The sequence below is a fragment of the Ambystoma mexicanum genome, chromosome 12, assembly GCF_040938575.1.
Source record: "Ambystoma mexicanum isolate Mex_15411 chromosome 12, UKY_AmexF1_1, whole genome shotgun sequence".
Lineage (NCBI taxonomy): Eukaryota > Metazoa > Chordata > Amphibia > Caudata > Ambystomatidae > Ambystoma > Ambystoma mexicanum.
The window spans coordinates 225,760,490-225,782,694 of NC_090936.1; the positions used below are offsets into that span (position 1 = coordinate 225,760,490).

Sequence of the window (22,205 nt, forward strand, 5' to 3'; positions counted from 1 at the left end):
AAACAGATGCATTGGAAAACATGAATAAGGATGAATAGCTTCATGGGAAATAGATGGATCATCTAAAATCGTATTGTGTTGGACCATACCATCCTCCATAACCCCCTATTGGTGGAAACCAACTTCACAGTCAACTGTTGTATTTATGACTTTGAAGTTGCTAATGTGTGAGCAGGATAATGTTAGTCAAATGGAGTGGTAAGTGCATAGTAAGAAAAAAGCACAGGCAATGCAAAAGGTATGTGCAGGGGAGAGAGAAGGTAGAGGGTCCTTCACATCATGATGGTAAGGGACAAGAGAGACCTGCTGGAATGTCCTTTCAGTCATTTAAGAGGGGAGAGTAGGAGGAGAAGGTGGATGGACCGAGACATGAAACAAAGTAGAGTTCAGAGGGAGAGAGGGGTCCACGGAGAGGTCAGAGGAAGAGAGTGAATTAGAGGGAAAAAATTGTTGAGAGTTCCCTACCTGGAAATCATCAACAGCTCCCTAACTGAAGGCACTGTTCCATTGACCCTAAATACAGGACACATCCTCCCTCTACTAAAGAAACACACTCTGGATCCCAAAAAACTAGATAACTATCACCCCTTCACCCATCTTCCCTTCTTAGGTAGGATCATCGAGAGGGTGGTAGCCACACAACCTCAGCAACACATCGACACCAATAATCTCCTCCGAACCTACCAATCCTGGTCCAGACCCAGATGCAGCATGAGACGGCAACCATACAGGAAGTCGATGACACCTTCAACATCCTTGATGATAGCCAACCCTGCCTCCTGGTTCTACTCAACCTCTCAGCCGCTTTTGACACAGTAGACCATCAGGCGCTTACAGACTTCCTACATCAGTGCATGGGGATCAGCAAGATTGTCCTACGCTGTTTCAAGCCCTACCTCACCAACAGCCAGCAGTTTCTTTAGATGGTTTCATCTAGATCACCAATGCTACCAGTCACCTGTGGAGTCTCACAGGATTCCATCCTCTCCCTGGTGATCTTCAATCTATGCATGGAGCTGTTTGGGAACCTCCTAGACATCCACAACATCCACATCCACCAATATGCTAATGACACACAGCTAAACCTCAATATTGACTCCATCAAGGACATCCACAGGCTCAAAACCTGCCTCTCGCTGATCAAGTCTTGGATGTCCAGTGATGTCCAGTGCACACTTGAAGCTCAACCGCTCCAAGACCAAATTCCTATTACTACCAACACCGAACACCCAGATATACAAACCTGGCTATCAACCATGAACCATGAACCCTGAGGGCTTCACACCCGAGCTCACCTCCTGCACCAAGTCTGTTGGGTTCCACATTGACAAACACAGCTCCTTGAAAGACACACCTAGCTGAGTAAACTCATCTTGGTAAAAGCTCTCCCTCCTGTAGAATGTAAAACACTTCCTCCCTCCGGACACCCTTAGATCCACTGTACAAGCACTGGTCTATCCCACCTGGATGGGGCAATGCCATCTTGAAAGGCCTTCTATCATCATCCCCTGTCCCCCTGAGAAGTGTCCTACATGTAGCTGCATGATTCATCAAGGTTCTACGCAGATACGACCACATCAACACGGCCCTCATTGACATTCACTGGCTCCACTGTATGCACAAATCACCTGCATCATCTATAAGGCAGTCGCCCTCAAGTCACCCATCTATCTCTGCATATCCAGCGCAGAAAGCACCACCAGAAACCAGGACACGTGCAGAGTTCAAATCTGCTGCAGCAAAAAGGAAAGGACCAGAAAAAAAACCTTCTCTACCTACTCCTCAAGACTATGGAACCTCCTATGTAAGAGCATCAGACTTGCCCCCACGCTCCTACAATTCAGAAAAGAACTCAAGGCCCATCTATGCAAGGAGTCTCTCCTCCTCATCACCTAAGCCACACGTTGCCACCTGACTCGCTAGACACCATCTGCTCCTCTCCTCCCCACCCGCCTGTACAGCTGTACCCCTCCTCTGTGTCCCTCTATATCCTAACCCTCGCTGTATATCTGTTCTGTTACCTCTGAAAAGTTCTCTGTTATGTATCTGTACTGTTGTATAACTCTGCAAATCGCTCTGTTGTGGATCTGTATTGTTGTATAGCTTTGTACAGCGTTCTGTTGCTTCTCAAAGCTAGGTCCACTCAATAAATACAATAATAAAAATTATTATTTTTATTGTTATTATTATTATTATTATTATTATAAAAGGGGAGAAGGAGTTGAGAGGACAGAGCCATAACAGTGAGAGGAGTAGCAGGGAGGAGTTAAATAGTGGCATATTCAAAAGGGGAATAGGTTATTGATGGCATTGTGGAAAGGAAACCACACACCACCATCCTTCCCAACAGGTCAGGGAGAGTGGGAGAAGGTAGACGACTCAGTGCGGAGAGCTGCTGGTGCAGCAAAGTCATGAGGGAAGTTCCTGTTTTTCTTCTGTTATAGCAAGGAATGAAAGTTGAGGTTGATAAGAATCAAAGTGGTCAGTGATGTAGGAGAACTCGGTACAGAGGGTTTGCGCATTCTAGGGGCAAGTAAAAAGTGATAAGAGAAGGAGGAGAGGAGTAGATGTTGTGTCGTAGATGAAGGAGATAGATGAGTTTGGAGAGCCTGGGAGAACAGGAGCATCTTGTTTGAGTGGTGTGGGTGCAAGCGGTTAGGAGGGAGATGGTGAGGCTGGAGTGTGAGGCTGATGTTAGACTGAATTGAGTCTTAAATCTATCAGAGAGAGGAAGGAGATGAGTGAGTAGGAGGAATGTAGTGAAATCCAGGTGCATGATGATGGGTAGAATAAATAGGCAAAATGAAGACAGTTTGCAGTCCAAGAGAGAGAGAGAGGAAGGGGCGAGCTGAAAGGGAAGGGGTGGATGGTTGGCTGAGAAGATGCAACTGTACGTTCCGAGTTGGACTAGAATTTGGGCTACGGGTAGCCAAAAGATAGCTAACAGGCCCAAAACCGGAATGTTCATCGGGCATGTGCAGCAACAGAAGCTCTGCAGTGAATGTATGGTCAATGGGTGGAAGGATCCCTATACGTGGAAGCAGGAGTCAGGTAAAGGGTGAGCTTGGCGAAGTCCTGGCTTGCTGTGTTTTAGTTGCTCTTTCTAACTGTACTGTTACTTCTATTTTGGTGTTATTTCCAAACCTGAACATTGATGTTGTGTCTTCATGTTGTAAAACATGCTTGTTTAGGTTTTGCTTCCTACTGGGAACTACGTAGTCTATGGTGTTAGGGTAGACAAATAATGCCACAACTCTCTGCTTTTGGACATATTTGGCTTTACCTTTAAAGAATTGACAAGGGTCGTGTTCAAGCATCTGTGGATTTTTCTGTACGTGTGAACAGGCACATCCTGGTAGACTCAGAGAATGTCTCCCTATTTTGCCATAAATAGACACTATCTGTCATGCTCGTGTTGTTCACGTGTGATTGACTTGCCGCAGGTTGTTCTCAGTACGCTCTGGAGGAAGAGATTTTCACTAGAGTGAACAGGTGACAACACTTCTCCTGGATATCTCTTTTCTATGCCAAAGTTTCTATTTAGCAAACATGTGTTCTGTGAGTAGCACGTTTATTTAACTTTAATCGAACAACGTTGACACAAGCACAATATACCATTGATTTCCAAAAGACTCCAGAACTCGGAAAGTGGTGCCCAGGTGTTTACCTCTATAGATGTAAGCAAACATGTTGACTGCTATTTAGAGTTTCGTTTATTAGATCAACAACTATGATGTGAAGAAATGTATGTGGTATTTGTGTGCAGCAATTACACCAAATGAGGAGCAAGAGAGAGGATGTCATTCATTTAGTAACACTTTAATAACATATATAACAAAAAGTAATTGAATATAGTCAATAAACCTACAGTATATTATGTAAGACACATAAAGTCTACATCCGTATACATCTATTGATACTAACTAATGCAAATGACATGTCACAGCACCATAAAAAATCGTTCAAAGAAATAGTTACTATGTTACAATCTATTACAGTAGCAAACATATTCCAACATTACTTAAGAAGAATATCCACTGGTATGTATGTGACAACAATGTCAAAACGTCCTTCTGCAGTTTTCATGTTTGTAGTTACTGTGGAATACCTCACAGTGTTCGAAATATATACTCAAACCAAAATCCCCTTTCCTCATCACATAACAATTTAAACATCCTGGTTCTACATTATATGAAACTTCCAATGTTAAAAGAGCCAATTGGAGACATTTAAAAAAATTGCAGGTCAATTTACAAGTGGAACTCTTGGTAAAATGAGATCTGCGTTAAATAGTGTATGACTTTCTTGCACTTCCTGGAAGGATATTGGCTGAAGCACTCTGTAAGAATGAACTTTGAACACAGCTGTATGCTGCACAGCATTAAACGAGGATGAGAGGCCATTGGGGAGAAGAGTGGCCTCCATGTTCTATCCACGACAAACAGCATGCACGTGCACACGCCCCAGCTCTCGCGTCACCATATAAACTAAGCAACGGCTGAGGAGTATGCTCCTCTGGGATTCTGACAACTCATTTTCCACTTCAAAGCAACTTCGAAAAGAGCAAGTCATGCCTCGTCTCTATCTGACACATAGCAATACAGAAATGTAAAATAAAAACAATGTTGACACCTGAAATGCACAGCAGCACACTTGTCAATCAGTCCTTCTTAAACAAGTGTGAAAATGGGTGATTTTCTATAAAAAAAAAAACATTCTTTTTTGTGTAATCCTTAACCTGGTTCATCACTTTAAACTGAACACATACATGGTTGGGCCTATCGATAATGGATACTAAAGAGAAAAAATGAAATGCGACGAACCTACATGGGAATAATGTTCATATTTACTATGAAAAATGTACTTTATTCTGTCATTCTGTCTTGCAATACGTTCTAGGCTATTTGTTTTAACAGTCTACATCAGGGATCTGCAACCTTGTTGCTCACCAGATGTTTTGGACTACAACTCCCATGAGCCCCAGACTGCATAGTCAATGGTGTTGGATCCAGAGGCCCATAATCTGAAATACCTGGAAAGCCAGAGGTCTACAAACTTTGGCTCGACGGACGTTTTGGACTACAACTCTCATTATCCCACACCATTGACTATGCTGGCTGGGGCTAGTGGTAGTTGTAGTCGAAAACACGTGGAGAGCCAAAGGTTGCAGACCCCTGATTGATAGATTGAAGACCCAGCCTATATTATCGCTCTCCAAAAACAATAGAAAGCAAACATTGAGAATGGAATTATAATAGGCTCTTTATGTGGCTCTAAAAGATACCTCGTTCAGCTTTGCTGTGTTGTCAGATAGCGATGAGCATGGGGCAAAGTACCGGCGCGAGTATTAGACCCCCCGTGAAGCTCAACTCTCAATATTGTGAAGTTTATTTTGGAGACATTTGATTGCATGTGAGGAATGCAGTTACTACCCAATGAACTCCACCGGGAGGTCCATGAACTGGGACATCCTAAAGGGGACAAACGAGAAACACAAACTACTATATTTCTGAATGAGATGGTGTGCCTTTACTGAGATTGGCAACTGGGAACCAGGTACAATATAAATTACTTTCGTAGAATTTAGATTATTGAACTAATTGCGTCCTTCAAAAGATGACCGCAATGGCACCAATTAACCTCCAGTGTGGAAGAGTCTCAAATGTGTGGATCTTATGGCCATGAATGATGACCAATATCCATTGGGCACACAACTATATGCATACGTTTAGTCTGTTCCAATGAGACCAGAGCTGTTGTTTTCATCGGTCTGGTAGATAGCCGGGACAGAAGAATGTCTATTGGTCAGAGCTGCAGCCATTTTGTTTGGCTGCTTGCATAATTGTGCACATGGCCAGGGGGCATGCTTGTCAATTGCCCATTAGATGTACAATCTGACGTTGTGTTTTCTGAATTGTAACCTCCGGTGAATATCTAGTGGCCCTTGTGTTTGGTCAGCTGGAACATGACCAGTGCACGATAAATCTCACCTTTTGTGTATCCATTTTAAAACATTTGCAGGTGAACGTCCATAGAAAACACAACTTAAAATGCTGTGCAGCCAACTGGTATTGCTCGTGACTTTCCAGTGAGAGTGCAGTGTGCCAAGAGTTTCCTCAGCTTGAATCTCTGTCCTACTGCATTGCAATGGAATGGAATACATGGGAGATGAGCTAGTGGGCTCCACAGAGCAAACGCAGCTATCTTTAATGTGGTCAGCTGGCATTATTTGCAAATGTCCAGCGAGCCCGCCTTTGTTCGTGAACAGCAAGCACATTTGGGCTGCTAAATGTTCACTGAACAGACTCTTACCTTCTATTTCTTCAGACGGCATTTGTGGTGTTGGTGAATGTTCAGTAAGTAGAGTTCACAGGCTGCCATGGAATTTAGTCAGATGGACTCGTTCTACTGGTGGGTCCATATGTTTCCTTGGTGTTTGGTAGGCTCTCCCTCTGCAGTTGGTCAATGCCTATTGGACACACATTCAGCCCTTGCGCTTTGTCATCTGTCGCCATTGATGTCAGTACATCTCACATGAGCGTACGCTGCTTCTTGTGAGTGGTGGACCATGAAATCTCTGGAGGAGGATGACTAGTGATTACATAGCCCTCTCTTGTGATTGTTTCATCGCAACTTTGCAAAATAACAGACACATAAAGTTGTACTCTTTGGCTGCGAGTCTTATGATATACACAAGTACAGGCATGCATAAAAGCCCATGGACCTTGATAGAGTGTCTACCGTAACATTTCAAGTGGAATCATATGATTTTGGCTCACACCTCATACTGCACACTTCTAGACTGTGGATCTCTTTGAAGACCTATCTTTTGTTCTTACCTCTGGGTCCTTCTCGATCTCCAAGCCGGCCTCCGTCAGGTTGTTTTCAAACTCCTCCCGCTGGATCCTCTTCTCCTCTTCCAGGGCATCATGCGGGCTGAGCTCGATTACAATGGCCTCCTGGCGACGGGGCTGCCCAGGGGGGTCAGCAGCCTGTTGCCCTTGGGGTTGCTGCTGTAGGTCCCCCGGCAGCGGCTGCTCCAGATGGCCCTTGCCTGGTTCCTGGGGGTTTACCGAGTTGCCGTTGGATACAACAAGGGCAGGCCTGTGGCTGCCAAGGGAGCCGTTGTGCTGGTGATGGGCATTTGGCGAGGGCCGCTTGCGGTAGTGATAAGCCAGCACATAATCCACTTTCCGCTTTCCGTCACTAAAGTGTAGCCCACTCCTCGTCTCGCTGTGGTTTCCATCAATGTAATTATTCACAACCTAGGGAATAACAGCAAAGCGCCCATTAGGGTTCAGCATCATCTACTAGACTTAACATCAACATGGCAGAAAATGTTAGACAAGAAAAAGAACCTCACAAACGGTCTCACCAATACAAGTCCCAATATACATTTCTTAAACAGGCCTTTTTACAATACATATATATATATATTTGTTTTTATTGAAGGGTACCCCCTTGCTTCAGCTGAGAAAACCTGCCTGCATACGTCGGTTTTCAAATAAAAAGGGCAACAGAAAGGCAGTGCATAGTTTTTGGGCATAAGAAGATTCAACTGGTGCATTTCCATATCCCTTGTGCACTTATGTGATCAAACAATCAGTATTTAATAAGGAATGGGAAGAATAATTGAAACATTACTTGTTTTAGTTCTGACTTCTTCCTTGCAGATTACAGGTCTCCCACAAACATATAATGCTAGTGTGGCTTCCTTAGTGAATATGTACACCACTGGCACATGAATTTGCGTCAAAATACTAAATAAAGCAATGCAGGGGATTGTGGGTTGAGATTATCTAGGCATCTGTTTTTGGCCCTTTGCACTGCAGAACAAAGAAAGGCATAGGGTGCGGCTGCAACTTGTAATCACCACTTAAAATACATTAAGCCTTCTTTTTCAGAGTCATGATCGAGGGTGGCTCATTTGAATTGAAAAAAATTTGAAAGGCCCTGAAGCCAGGCCGGATTAAGTGACAGCTAAAATGATATATGTGAAATCCCTTTCACACACGTCCACAAACTATATTCATTGAATCATAAATGTACGTAAAATCCTATGTATGGATTTTAAACATGTTTTACAGGGCAGGTACTTTCTTGAGACTCCCCTGTAACCTTGTAACGGTTGTCTCGTGCGCTAACATGTTTGCAGCAGCTATGGCCGCAATGTGGCCATATACTCACTGGCAGCCCTTGCAGGTTCTCTGGCTCCATGCGTGCAGTTCAAAGGCGGCGTCCCTGCCCACGGAATCAACGGCGGGAATCGACAGCTGCCCCGCTACAGAGCATCATCCCCTCGGATCACACAGGTGGGCTCGCGCCGGAATGTCATCCATCGAGCCCCGCAGAGGCAGGAAAGGGGCTGCCTCGGAGCCTCGCCGTGTCGGCCCGCGCTTAGAGGAGAGAGGCTCGGGGACCGAGCCGTCGAAAGCCGGCACGAGAACTCCCGGAGCCACGCAGACGTCAAGGGATGTTTTTCTGCTCGTCAGTGAATCTGGGCGCTGGTCTCCCGCTCTCATTACCCAGGTACCTCACCTGCCCGCGCCGCTAGAGAGGTCGCCGTGGCAACGCCGGAGCAACCAGCCCTGCCCTGCCCTATTCTCTCACGGTGCGCGAGCGAGGCAGGGCATCCTCCTGTGGGCATCCTCCGCCGTTTTACAGTGTTACCCGGCGCAGGTGAGACCGTGCTCGCCTCACGCAATAATACGCTGTGCCGTCCAAGTGAGACTTCTGTCTCTTCACAAAATGTACGCATGTGAGGGCATCACACGCGCGAGAGGCTCTCTGTCACGCCACGACGCACTTTTTACAACTCTGTTCTCTCCACATAAACGTGTGACGGTATGGTCTCAGCTGGGCCTGCACAACGTACCGCTTGTTTTATGTGTTGGTTAACACAAGTTAAATACATCATTCGCACGATCACGAAGCGCTGAACGGGCATAGGTTCCAAGTGACACAGTGCTGCGTGCGGCACCTTATCCCAGGCCTGGTTTATCAGCCAGCATGGCTGGATTTTGGAACCGCACGTTCATGTTTTCTGTTATAAATATGCATCTGTAATTCACACCAGGCGCCGTTGGCAGCCATGGACAGGCGAGCCCTTATTCAGCGCCTTCATGCTGCGTTCGTTATTTGTCGTGCTCATCTGCACACGGGTCCATGCCAGGGTTGTGCTTTCAGTATGACTCGGGATTAGAGACAGTCGCGTGCCATGCTTAAGCCTTACGTGTCTGTACCCGTCCCGCCCAAAAAGCCGTTCAGAGATACCAGTCGTTACAGTCTTCCTATAAGTCATTCTGACTTCGTGTGCTCACAGGTGTGACATGATGCTCTTATCTTTAGAATATGCGAATCTTCATGCATTACAACCTAGGGTCGGGTGCACATGTAGCTGTCCAGTATCCCCATGCATGTCTGTATAGGGAACATCTCCATGGAGCGGCCTGTTCCATAGCCACCAGAGCCTAGGCAGGAGCCCCAAAAAACAGAGATATTGTTTACACTTTGTGCACTGCTACAGACCAGGATGAATATTTATCGTGTAAATCCTTTCTTCATTGTATTGTGTAGAAAGGCTGTTACCATTGCCCAACAATATGGCAAGTATGTAAACACATGCATGCAGTATTCACAACCAGGGCAGTTTCTAGTCCATTTGGTGCCCAGGGGAAACACTAGGAATGCGCCCCCGGCCCATTCCCACCGCACCCTGCGCACCACTCCGACCGCACCCCGCGTGCCACCCCCATCGCGCCGCTCCCTGCACTCCACTCCAAAACTACACCATTAAGGAACTCCTACCCAAAGTCAATACATCACTGCTAAACAAATGACACCCAGGTAACCCAGTCCATAACAAAGTGTGTTAGACTAACAATTGACCTCTCACAATGTAGTGCACCTTAGTTCAGTCGTTTTTAACATCGCAGAACTGCATGCTACTCGCACGTGTTTGCAGTTGCAAAATTGTGTGAACAATGCTGCAATTGCATGCTCCATTAATGAGGGCCATACACAGTTGGAGAAAGGCTGGCCTGATGTGTGGATGGGCCAGTGTTTTCTGTGCTATGTATGTACTACACTTCTACAAGTGTACATCTGGGCCGAACAAACATGCATAATGTACCTGGTCTCCAGTGTGGTACTTGGAGGAAGAACCAGTCTTATGTTATTTCACAGTGCCTGGAAATATGGATTGGTTTAGCCAACGCTGTTAGCATTGTGTTAATCTATGAAACTCTACTCCAGAATGGATGATGTTAAAAATGTTATGAATTCCGTGGAACCCAATATGTTACTTTATAAGGTAAGTCTTGTCAGTCCTTATAACCGGTCAATGGTGTGATTACATATTTGCACTGGGGATATAAAAATCTAAATTCTGCTTCTGTGCAAAAATAGCATGTATACCGTTTTCCCACTGCCCTTTACATTTGAAAACCTTCAACTGCGCCACATGAGTGCACTGATATTGCTGAGGTACAGTAGGCAGACAGAGTACCCCTGATGCAGCCATGGAGGTCCCGAGACATTTCCAGACACCCCTGCTCATGGCCTGCTGTACTCTGCCCTGTATGATTGAAGGGGGAATGGGGAGTGCAGGTGCACCACGGTGCTTATCAGTGAACATTAACACTACCGAGGAAAGTACAACCGTGGAAAGCCATCCTGTGTGCTCTTAGTGTTAATGCATAATGTCAGATACGATTGGCAGGGACTGATATTGATTTACAGTGCGTTAAGCAACTTTTGAGCTGCGCAAATCATGACGTTTCCTCAAGTTCAATTATTAAGAATTTGAGAGCATTTTTGCTGTTTTTCGAGGGAGAGCTTGCATCGTTCGAAGGCTACAAAGAAAGAATTTGGAGAGACTTGGGCAAAGAGGTTGATACGTCTGTCAAGTCTCTTTTTCACTTTGGAAACACGTGGATTTATTTTTGTAAACATATGCAATGTTTTCACTGAGCTTAATGGAGCTACATCGGCAGTGGCACGTAACAGCCACAGTAAAAACAGAAGGGGCTTAGCAACATTGTCAGGAGTAAATAAAGCATGAAATACATCCGAAAGACTGCTGAACGCTATGCACAGTTAAACTGTGGATAGCGTTCGGCATTCTTTGGGAGTTGAAAGAAACATCGGGCTGTACCGATTATCTTTCTGATGACGAGTCGGGGATTTTCTTCCTTGGCAGGGTCCGGGAAGCCAGGAACGCTGAACCGAAAGCAGCCATCTTTGTTCCACCATGTGAGTCTTGCGACCATCAAGAAAGGCGCCCTTTTGTGCCCCCACCCCTAGTGGCGCGAATGTGATCAGAGGGAGTCTCCGACTTCCGTAATGTCACATAGTACCTGCGTACTACGTGACATTACAGTCAGAAGAGGCAGCGCCAGCACCTGCTACAGCGCTAGTGTGCTGCTGAACTCTGCCCACGGCAATCGCGCTGCACCACAAACTGAGGGATTTCATCCGCTCCAGGGACTGGGGCAATTGCGCCCCCCGGGGCAATCGCGCCGTGGGTAGCTGCTCGCTTCGCCCGGGCCAAGAAACGGCCTGCTCACAACAACGTCTGGAGATACTAATGCAGACAATTCACTGCCTGCTTCACTTAACCAACCACTTCATTAACACACTTATTTTTTTTAAAACCTATGCTGCAACAGGGCTCTCTAGCGCTTGTGTGTATGTTGCTTCCCGTTCTGAGGTCCTCATCTCGGTTCAGTCACCTTAGGTTTCTGAGCTGATAGAAAAACTTCCCTTATAGCTCCACTTGTGTATGAACTGTATGCCTCTGACCCTTTTCCTGACTATTCTGAGAGAAACAATTTCTCAGGTGGCTCAAAGTATTAGGAGAACGGCATGTTAATTGAATACCCCCAATTATGAGCAGGTCTCCATATCTATTGAGATCATGTTGCCCATACATTTGAGGAACTCTCTGGTGGTTAGAGTTCTCAATGAAGATCAGGTTGAAATCCCCTACTACTAAAGCTGCCGGGAGGTATCTATGACACTTAAAATTGGTTTCATCAAGTCATCCAGGAAGGATTGATACATGCATGAGGGATATCAGACCACCACAAAAGCCATGCTAACACTTTAATTGAGAAAGCAGGTAACTGCAATTTATACAATAGTATGGAAGGGGCTCATGGTAGGCTGGGAGAACCTAATGTCTTCCAGGCCGCTTAAGACCGTCACCCCACCACTACTATATGTTCTGTTTCTGGTGATTATTTCGATGCCATCCTGGAGGAAAACATCTAGTGTCTAGTACAAGTGAGAAAAACCCAAGTTTCGTTGATAGATAAGATGTTACTATAATGATCTGCAGTGAGATGCTGGATGGTTACCACATTTTCTTTTACAGCAGAGCAAGCATTAATTAGGCCAATGTTCTAAGAGTTGAGGTTCATTGGATGACCTGGTGAGAGAATAGTTTGGCTGAATAGAAAGTTTTCAGAGTGCATTGGATAACCACCAGAGATGTGCTGGGGGAGGCATCTGACAGGCCACGCAGAAGGCCTAGAGTGTTTTTCTAAGGACTGGTTCTAGCAGAGAGAAATGCTGGCAGACTGCTGTTCAGATGAAGAGTTTGTAGCAGCAATGATGGCACAGCAGAGACACCTGAGTATAACATCAGGGTAATTCTTTCTGGGGTTAATTCCATGAGGAATTTAGTTAAATTAGGTTAAATCATGAAAAATTCTTTCTGGTTGGTTAAATTGTGGGTGGTGCTCTTGTTGTAGAGACTAACAGTCAATTATGCAGTGGACTGAATCCTTACTAAACTTGGAATTCTTTTGCTTCCCTGGTTTGGGGCAAATCCCTTAAGTTGAAATGTTAAGGGTAAGGCATGAGAGGTCCATAAATGTAGTGCCTGATTTATAGCATGATAGCTTCGAAAGAAGTGTGTCTTTTGAGTGGGCACGCAAGAGTAATTATTTATAAAGCTTCCTAGCATTTTTGGATGGTCGATTGTATGGATAACGAAACGCACCGCTATTTATACCTGTCCAGGTACATTTTATGGATGTCTGGAGCCTGCAGCCCTCTATAAGGAACATTTTTATGATCATAAGTGGTAGAAACTGTGAATAGCCCTACCCTTATCCCAGTGGGAGTTTTAGAAAGGGAAAAGCTATCGCCACAAAGAAATTGTGAAATAATTTTAACTTCCGGCTAGAACATCTGCTGCTAAACACAGGCCCTAGCAACTAAGACTTTCATTTTAAAGCCATAGTATGAAGTCCCTGGATAACTATTACATACAAACCTTGACTCAGTGTTGGCGCCCCTATGGCATATTCACCAATTCTGGAACCATAATTGCATACTATAATTATACCATTGCATACTAACATTATATGGTTGCTTTAGGTCTCAAATGTATCTCTCTCTACATAACACCTATCCAGGGTAATTGTAATGTTAGTGAGTGCTCTCTACTTTAACCATTTCAATGTGACATGTCTACTGTTTGAAGGTTGTGTAGGAATAACTGGGGTGCTCTGAATAACTGCGGGGCTCTGAATAACTGCGGGGCTCTGAGTTACAGGGGTTTATTAGCTTAGTTTGCATGTGCAGTGTTAGTGGGCGTTATATAGAAACTGAGAAATAGAAACACATGCAAGCAGTGGCAAATGCAGCCAGCGCGCACTAATAGGAAATGCACAGAGTCCAGGAACAGAGAGCACATGTTTAAAAGTGCTTCATTGCAGGATAATATTCCATTTGACTGAATTTGCACCAAATTTAATAACTAATAAATATTAACATACTAACTCAGTGGGCCTCATTACGACGGTTGCGGTAAGGCAACATTACGAGTTTGCTTGTGGGTGCCGCTCTGGATTCCTGGTCATACCAGGCATGCAGAGTGGCACCCGCGAGCAGCCCAGGATGGTAGCAACGGTACCGTTATGAACGGTACCGCTGCTACCATCCTCCCCATTCCCATTTGAGCCCTATGTGGGCTCAAATGGGAATGGGGACATACCAGCTCAGGGTCCCGCAAAAGGGAAATTACTGGGCCCTCCAAGGTCAGAATGGCCCAGTAATTCCCCTTCCGTGGGACCCGGAGCCGGACCCGAGTTTGGGGATAGCCATGCCCTTATTAAGGGCATGGCTACCTCCAACCTCGTAATGAGACCCAGTGAATCCCATTTAACAAACTGAATCCCATATCCATAATATTGAGTGAAAATTAGTTTACATGGAAATAAATGTTCTAAATCCAAATTTGAAATGCATGTGGCTCTGTTCAATGAGGTTTATAAACGTGCAGCATAGCAGAAGCTGCGAATATGAAATATGCGCTGCTAAAGAAGGCAATTGTATCTGCACAGGAAGCAAAAGGAAGATGTTACATTTGTAGTTTAGCAGGACAGTCATTTTCAATGGGAAAAACACTGAGCAGGTCGGATGATGTGGGCATGGACCAGATGGGAGGTAGTTCCTTTTGAGTGGCATTGAGAGGTCATACAAGGTACTGTAAGTCACAAAGGAGACAGACACTCAGGAACCTCCTGGGAGAGACAGGCAGAAACTTTTCCGAATGCTGAAGCTAAGACGGGCAGACAGAGTCCAGTGCTAGCAGGCTTCCTGAGGTCGTGGCCGTCCTTATCTGTGTGCATATAGACAGAGGGGAATGTTTTCCAGTTCCCGTCAAGCAAAGCAAATCCAGCCTTTTGGTAATATAAGTCACAAGTGAGGGAATTGCTGCATGCATGAAAAGCAGTTAGATAGGAAAGCATGTTTCTCAATATTTTATGCATAAGCATTCTCTAATGTTCATGAAAGCACTTGCACTGTTATTTCTTTTCTTTCTCAAATCGCACCTCCTGCCAATTTTCTCGGGACCAAGGTCGGTTGGTAAGATTGTGCTCAGCTGGTTTACACATTGCTTGTACCGCATGATGTACTTATCTGAACAGCTTTAAATCTTATTATCACATAAAATTTGAGATTTGGAAACAAGCGATTTTTGTTTTCATTACATGACTGCATTTATTATCCCATAGACTGTGATTCCACTGGGACTACTTCATACATAAAAAATGAGGTAGGGATAGTCCCTTAAAGCATTAAGTGGATTGGGACATGCGAAAAGTATGTATATTGTTGTACCAATTTTATCCACTATGCTATTGTAGAGAAATCTAAGATGAATTCAATTGATTTAATTTTGTGTGTATCCTGAACAGCGGATATCACAATTATTTTGCACCACTGTAATGACTGAAAACATTCCTTATTGTTGAAACAATTTTTAATGAATTATTTTGCACATTTGAAAAAGAGGCATATTTCAAGTTGAAAAAATAAACAGATAAATAATGCATAATTATTGAAAAGAGAATTTTTTTGAAAAAACTTTGACTCGATTCACATAAAAAAAGCTTAAAAAACAAGCATCAGATTTTGAACACAAATGCAAACACTGCCGAAGATAAAGATTTGGTAGAGTTCGGGGAGATCAAAAAGGTCTTTGAAACACATAAATGCAAAGAGAATTTGAAAACAAAGAAGAAGATTTTTTTGAAAAAACACCAAATCTTTAGAGCAGATAAATGCAAAGAAGAAAAAAGAGACGGATCATGCGGCCTAAATTAGTGTTACAGGTTCCGCAGTTCCATAAAACGCAGGTCTGCCGACGTGTTCGTGTTTGGAAGAGAACCTAAAACATACAGTTTGAACTTGAATGTAATTTAGTTAAAAAATTAGGGTCTTCCTATCCATAGTGGAAACAAACATCCATGTCACGTTTCGGATTTGCCCCCTGCTAGGCAGGTTAGTTACATTGAAGCCTTCCTCAGGGCAGGAACAGGGAGAGACAGAAACGACTTGACCCTGTGTGGAGGCAGACAGAGAAAGATTTGAAGAAAAAAAGGTTTAAGGAGTGTTTTCAGATACTAGGGCGCTTGTGTGAATCACATATTTTGGATTGCAGCAAAACATAGACCTAGTGAGAGCAACGTCCTTACCCTGATTGTAGGCAGGGACTAAATCAGAAACCCACTTAGGCTGGGGTTGAAGTTCTCCACTGGTGAGAAAAGCGCAGCACGGACCTCAGCGTAACCAGGATTCACCCTCTCAGTATTTGGACAGGTTCTAGAAAGGGGTGAAGAGTATCCATCAGATCTCGTGAAGGATCGAGAATGTTGTGCACATTTAGCACATGCACAAGTTGTCCTTGAAGTAAAGAACTCCTACCTCATTTGAAGGGAGTCAGTTGTCGGATCCTAGATTTGAAGGGTCCTCCGAAAGGTTGAATGTAGGATATCGTGTTTTAGCCAGCTGTGGGGACTAGGCTTATGTTACCATATGTGCTAATTCATTTTACCACATGTGGTAAAATCTGAAGTAGGTTTTAGATTTTTCATAGTAAGTGAGTTTAGGAGTGTATGACTTGTGTGGATACAATTATTTGTTTATGATGTGATATATGTTTTGCACTTTGGCTGTTAGAGCATATATCAGCATTGTAAATAAAGTGCTGAGAGGTAGAAATACTGCTACATATTAAGTGTAAGAAGTTCAGTATCTGATACTGTGAGTAAACCGGGGATAAAAAGAACATTTGTTGGAATACATTCTGAGGAGAGTTTTACCACTGTCAAAGGAAATCCACCAACAAACGATCATAAGCGATATTATACCACAATAAAATACCACTATTTACCACAATAATAAAATACCACAACATTAGGTGCAACCCCTCCAGAAAATATATCTAACAGTTGTCATGTAAGAGCATCATATGATTAAAACAATAGAAAGACTGAAAATACACCATGCAAATGCCTTGCATAACATGTCTAATTTGTATTCTATCAATTATTAAAAGGTTTAGTTTGGCATAAACTTTTCATAAAAAGGGAATACAATTCCTTTTGGTCTTCTCTCTTTTTGTGAGAGGACAAGGTACATTTTATAATCATCTGAAACAATAACCGCCTAGTGTCCTATCGTACAGTTTGTTTCAACAGTCATTCACCTGTTGAAGAAATATTTTGAATAATTGTATTCCTGTTATGATTAGTGTGATTTATTGTTCAATTAGAAATAATGACCACCATTCATCTGCTGTGAGGCCTTTTACATTTTCATTTACGTCCGCTAGCATGGTGGTTCGTTTAGCTGACAGAGCTTTCCATTCCGTAAGTAGGTGTTTAATGGATTCAACGATGAGTAGGTTTGAGCAGAAGCGGTAGAACATCTCTGTTCGAGGAATTTGCTTTTGCATTCATAGAACCTGTCTTGTTAGTAAAACATTTAAACACATCTGCATGAATACGTCTCTTAATTAAGCCAAAGGGAATCTAATCAGATATGGAGGAAATGTTCCAATTGATTTCTGTTCTAATTCCTTTGGTAAAGCTAATTTGTATCCAGATCTTCTATTTTGTGTGTTTATAAAATCATTTGTCCGGATTATTTATTTAACTTTATTTGGATTTGAAATTAATGTTTTATCCTTACTAGCCAACTTTTGCATGTTGTTTTCCATTTAGTTAGAAGCCAATCTGTTTCTTTACCAGTAGATGTCCGCAGGATATCAAATGGAGGTAAGTTATCGGTCATGATGCACTTGAAATATAGTGCTATTGTTTTCCACCGCACTATCGATTGATGTGATTGTAATCCCTATTCAAATCTTATCAAGGCGATTGGAAAGTTTTTTTGCAGATTTAGGATTTTTTTTCCAAAACATTCCGTCCAGTAGGTCCCATATTTGCCAGGGTAGATTGAAAGCTGTTTCTGCTGCATATGTCAATATTGGAGCTACTTTCTGGTTGTAGAAAGTAACAATTGGTGACATGGTGTATGTGCAATATTTTCTCTGGAGTAGTTTGTGATGCTAGATTTTTGCATTTCTATTTGAGTAGTTGCTGCCCTCCGCCTTCGTTGATGTGGCAGCTAATATGAGCACCCAGATAGGTTATGGAGGAGAATTGTTTAAGTTTCTGGTTTCCTAGGAAACATGTCTCATATTGCCCTTTCTTGCATTTAGAATTTGCTATTACCATTATTTTGTTTCTTTTGATGTTCGCTTGCAGATCATTGTTGTTCATTTAGGATTCCAAACAATTGAGTCTTCTTTGTAAAGCTATTCTTGTCCGATCCCTTATGACAAGGTCATCTGCGTACAGAATCTATGGTAGTTCAACCTTGCCAAATGTGGGTGGAAATGCTCTGATGAAATTTTTGTTGGAACAAACCATCTGATATATAAATATTGAATAAGGCTGAGGCCAGCGGACATCCTTGTTTTAGAGCCCTGTATGTGTCTATAGTGTTAGATAAAGCGCCCTCTTTTGATTGCCTTACTTAAATAGACGTGAAAGAATAGAGGGTTTTTATCGCTTCAATTAGATCAGCCGGGCAGCCCAAAGGTGTAGCTTGTTCAAGAGGTTTTGCCTGTTGACGCTGTCAAAAGCTTGTTCAAGGTCTACGAAGGCTGTGCAGACATTGGCTTTAGTTTTTATTGCTTTAAGTTTTGCCAGTGTCAGGAGAAGAAAGTTAAGACTTGTGCCAATTCCCTTAACAAAGCCCAATTGTCAGGGATCCATGCGGCCAGATGATTTGGCCCATGTATTTAGGTGGCATAATAGAACTGTGCCAAAGATTTTCCACAGACAATCAAGCAGGGCGATTGAGCGATAGTTCCACAGCTCTTTCTTGTCTCCCTTTTTAAATATCAGAATTAATAAAGAAGTTGACCATGAATCTGGGATTTTCTTGGCTGCCAAGATGTTGCTGAATAGACACATGCAGAGTTCAGACCACATTTCAGGTGGTTTCTTAATAATGTTGGTGTTTCCGTCTGGTCCAGGAACTCGAGACAAGCTTACGTTTTTTAATTTTGCTTAGTATAATATCTTTGTCAAGAGCAATTTCCCATGGCTGACTGTTTGATGTTAAACTTGGTTGTGCCCTTTTTGGTGGGTTGCACAAATAATGCAGTATAAGGAGCTTGCCACTAATCTCCTGTCACCATGTTGGAGAGGTACACTGCTTGGTGGTTTGAATTGTTGTTCAATATTGACCGTAGTTCAGCCAAATTGTTTGATGCTGCTTATATCAACATTAGTTCTGCATCATTTTATGCTCTAAGTGCTCTAGTACGTATTGTCCAATGTTATAAATGTTGTTCCGTTTCCTTTTCAATTCTTTCACATTCTCACCTCTACTTTTATTGTATCACTGTATATCCGCTCTGTAGATTTTCCTCGCTTTAGTTATAAAATTGCAATCTCCTTTTAGTGTTTGTTGGTTTTCTTTTTATGTTCTCTCTGTAGGCTGATAAGATTCCTGAGTAGTGTGCTATTGGTTCTCCCACTCATGTCGAATTGCGGCACATTTTTGTGTTCCTCATTACATCAGAAGGTTTTATTTTGAGTATATTTCCCGCCATAAGATATTTGTATTGGGAGGAATCAAATGCATTGGTTCCGTTTTTGGAAAACTTTCCATTCAAGTGACATTAGGTGGTGATCCCTAGATGTTTTTCGGGTTACTGTCATGTTATCAATTTGATCTCTTATATTCTGAGATACATAATAGTAATCTAGATGGGCCTGATGTTTTCTTCGATGCCACGTGGATCTAGCCGGCGTATCGCCTCTTTGATTTGAGCATTTAACATGACTAGATTACAGATACAAATTTCTTGATGCCACAAGTTGGCTGCAGGACAGAGCTTAGTTTTGTCCATTGGAAATCCTTGTGAGTCTAGATTTTTGGATATTTAGGTCTCCATTTATGATTTGTATGGAACTTTGAATTTATTGTAAGCATCATCAATCAAGGTGGTAAATGTGTCAAGGAAAGGTGAGTAATTTATTTTAAATGGATTACTCATTTGGGTGAAAGGGCTGGGGCATTGGGTCTCTAAAATTGTGAGTTCTTGCCCCATCCTCCCCATTATTAAGAGTCCTGATTAGGGACGACCTCTTGTATTTTTAAGAGCTGGATTCAGGAATGTGGAGAATCCTTCGGTTAGTGGCTTATTCTGAATCCATGTTTCCTGGTAGCACAAGATATGATGGGTTCTAGAGTTCAGGTGGTCTTCATTGAATGCATGGGTAAAGCCTCTGGTATTCCAAGAGCCTATTTTTAGTGGTTTGTGAACTTCTGATTGTTAATCTGAGCTGGAGGAAGCCAGTGTCGCTGAAATCCATGACCAGTCTTATTGGATTCCTTGCGTGGCATTGTTCGAGTCTTGTTCTGTCACCTTTCTTGCTTCCCATTTGGTTGTGTGAAAAGATACTTTCATCTTAGATTAAGGCCACCCTGGTTGATTGCTCTGAAGTGTTTCCACTGTGGTTGATAAGTTTATTGATCTTGTTATTGGAGAATTTCTTCTCTGATTTACTACTTGAGATTGTTTCTCATTTACAAAATGATTGTGCACACCAGGGGCATATGTTTGATGTAATTGTCTATCAGCACTAATCTCGAAACCATAGGGTAATAAGTCCTCCTTGGCGTTGATTAATGCTCTTTGAATCAGTTTGAAATTGTCAGGAATCGGTCTCATGGCTCGCCATCCGTGGCAAGCAAACAATCAACACAGATACAATTTACACCCCATTTTACCTCCCAGTTATGTACCCCTTTGTCTATGCATAGCTCTCTTCCAGCGTTTTCAGCTCCCAAGAATTCCAAGGCACTGAGGCACGCTCTTCCAGTGTGTTTCCCTTCTTTCAGACAACGCGGGGGTTGTCATGGAAACGCTGGTTGCTGGAACACAAACACTCCAGGTTGCAGCACACACTGCATCCTGCCGTATCAAGAAGTTCTAGTCAATGGCTTATAATCACGGCCCATAACAACAAAACGCAGCTTCTGAATTTCATTCCTTGATCCCTTTTTGCCTTAGGACCTTGTTATTGCTGAAACCTCGACCCATTTTTGTCTTTTGGATTATTCTTCACGCGCAACCCTTTGGCTTTGTTCTAAACCTCGTTTTGCTCCGGTTTCTTCCTGACCTTGGAATGCTACGAACTTTCTCTATTGCCTCAAGTTTGGATTGTTACCTTTCAGGAAAGCTGCTGACCTCAGATTCGTACCTGGATTTGCTTCTCCTTCCTGTATCTGTCTACATTTGTTATTGGTCACTGTTTGGAACTTTTCTGCATCCACGCTACCTGGATTGATTAACAGACTTCAGATATCACGCTCAATCTGGACTCACTGTGTGCTGACTAGAGACTGCCTTGCACACTGTAGGCGTCTGCATGCCGGCGGAGTTAGGCTTGTTTGTTTTTTCCTTTTGGATTGCTCGCTAAAGACTGCCTCATCTTTTGCCTGGAAACAGCCTACGTTTCTTGTCTGGAAACAGTCCTCCTGCAGTTTACCCTTACAAAAAGCTAAAGTAACACCCATGGCAAGATCATCTGTTTATTTTTGTTCATGTTACCAACATACCCAGAGTGCTCTCCCATTTTGGTAGATACTGAAAGACCTTTTCTGGTTTATCTACTGGATCACGCCCCATTTTTTGTTGCTTTTACATTTTGGTATTAGAAAGACACTTACACGTGAGTTACCATTCGAAATCTGTTATTCTTGTGGTATTGTTAATCACTGCAAATTTGACCCTGTGTCTTTCTTTGCAGCCAGCTGTGTCTCGGGGCGGATTCCATCTTTCAGGCAATGCTCCTTCCAAATAGTCCCTTTGTACTTACGGGAGTTGTATTGTGGGGAAGAATTCAACAACTACACAATGTGCTCAACTGCCCATAAGCACGAATCTCAGGTATCCTTGTGAGGTTCCTAACAGAAATTCAGATGTAATTTTACCCAATCCATACAGAATTAATTGACAAATTGTACTTTGCAAATATCATTAGAGTCAATATAATGGAGTTTTGTGCTGCATTGTAAAGGTTTTATTATGTTTATTCAATTCAAAATTGAATCATCTTCAGTTTGGTGTATTCGCTCTAGTAGTACAGTTGTTTGATTTGAGTGCAGTTGTTGGTCAATTCGTTTTGCTGCTGCATCAGAGCTCTTGTTTTTTGTGAGAGAGAATTGGCTGGAACATGATGGAAAAGACACAGCTTTTTCTATTGGCAAGTTTCTTTTTTGTTCCAAGGTTAAGAAGATAGTATTTTGCTGTGGCTGAGAATTTAAGTTGGCGTGGTAATCCCTCAATGGCTCCCAGTTTTTCGTTTGGTTTCCTTCTATTC

General features: G+C 43.0%; 1 protein-coding gene across 3 annotated transcripts in view; it reads right to left on the minus strand.

Moving 5' to 3' along the window:
- ANO2 (anoctamin 2) overlaps nt 1-22,205 on the minus strand; it is a 2,341,832-nt gene that overhangs the window by 2,103,643 nt on the left and 215,984 nt on the right. For 2 of the 3 annotated variants that reach the window (XR_011281759.1, XM_069628333.1), the window contains exon 3: nt 6,840-7,265. Coding sequence is in view for 2 of the 3 variants with exons in the window: in XM_069628333.1 (XP_069484434.1) it covers nt 6,840-7,265 (426 nt within the window). In the remaining variant the exon portion in view is untranslated. Of the gene's footprint in view, nt 1-6,839; nt 7,266-8,187; nt 8,686-22,205 lie in introns of those variants that run through there. The other variant, XM_069628334.1, reaches the window with a different exon arrangement.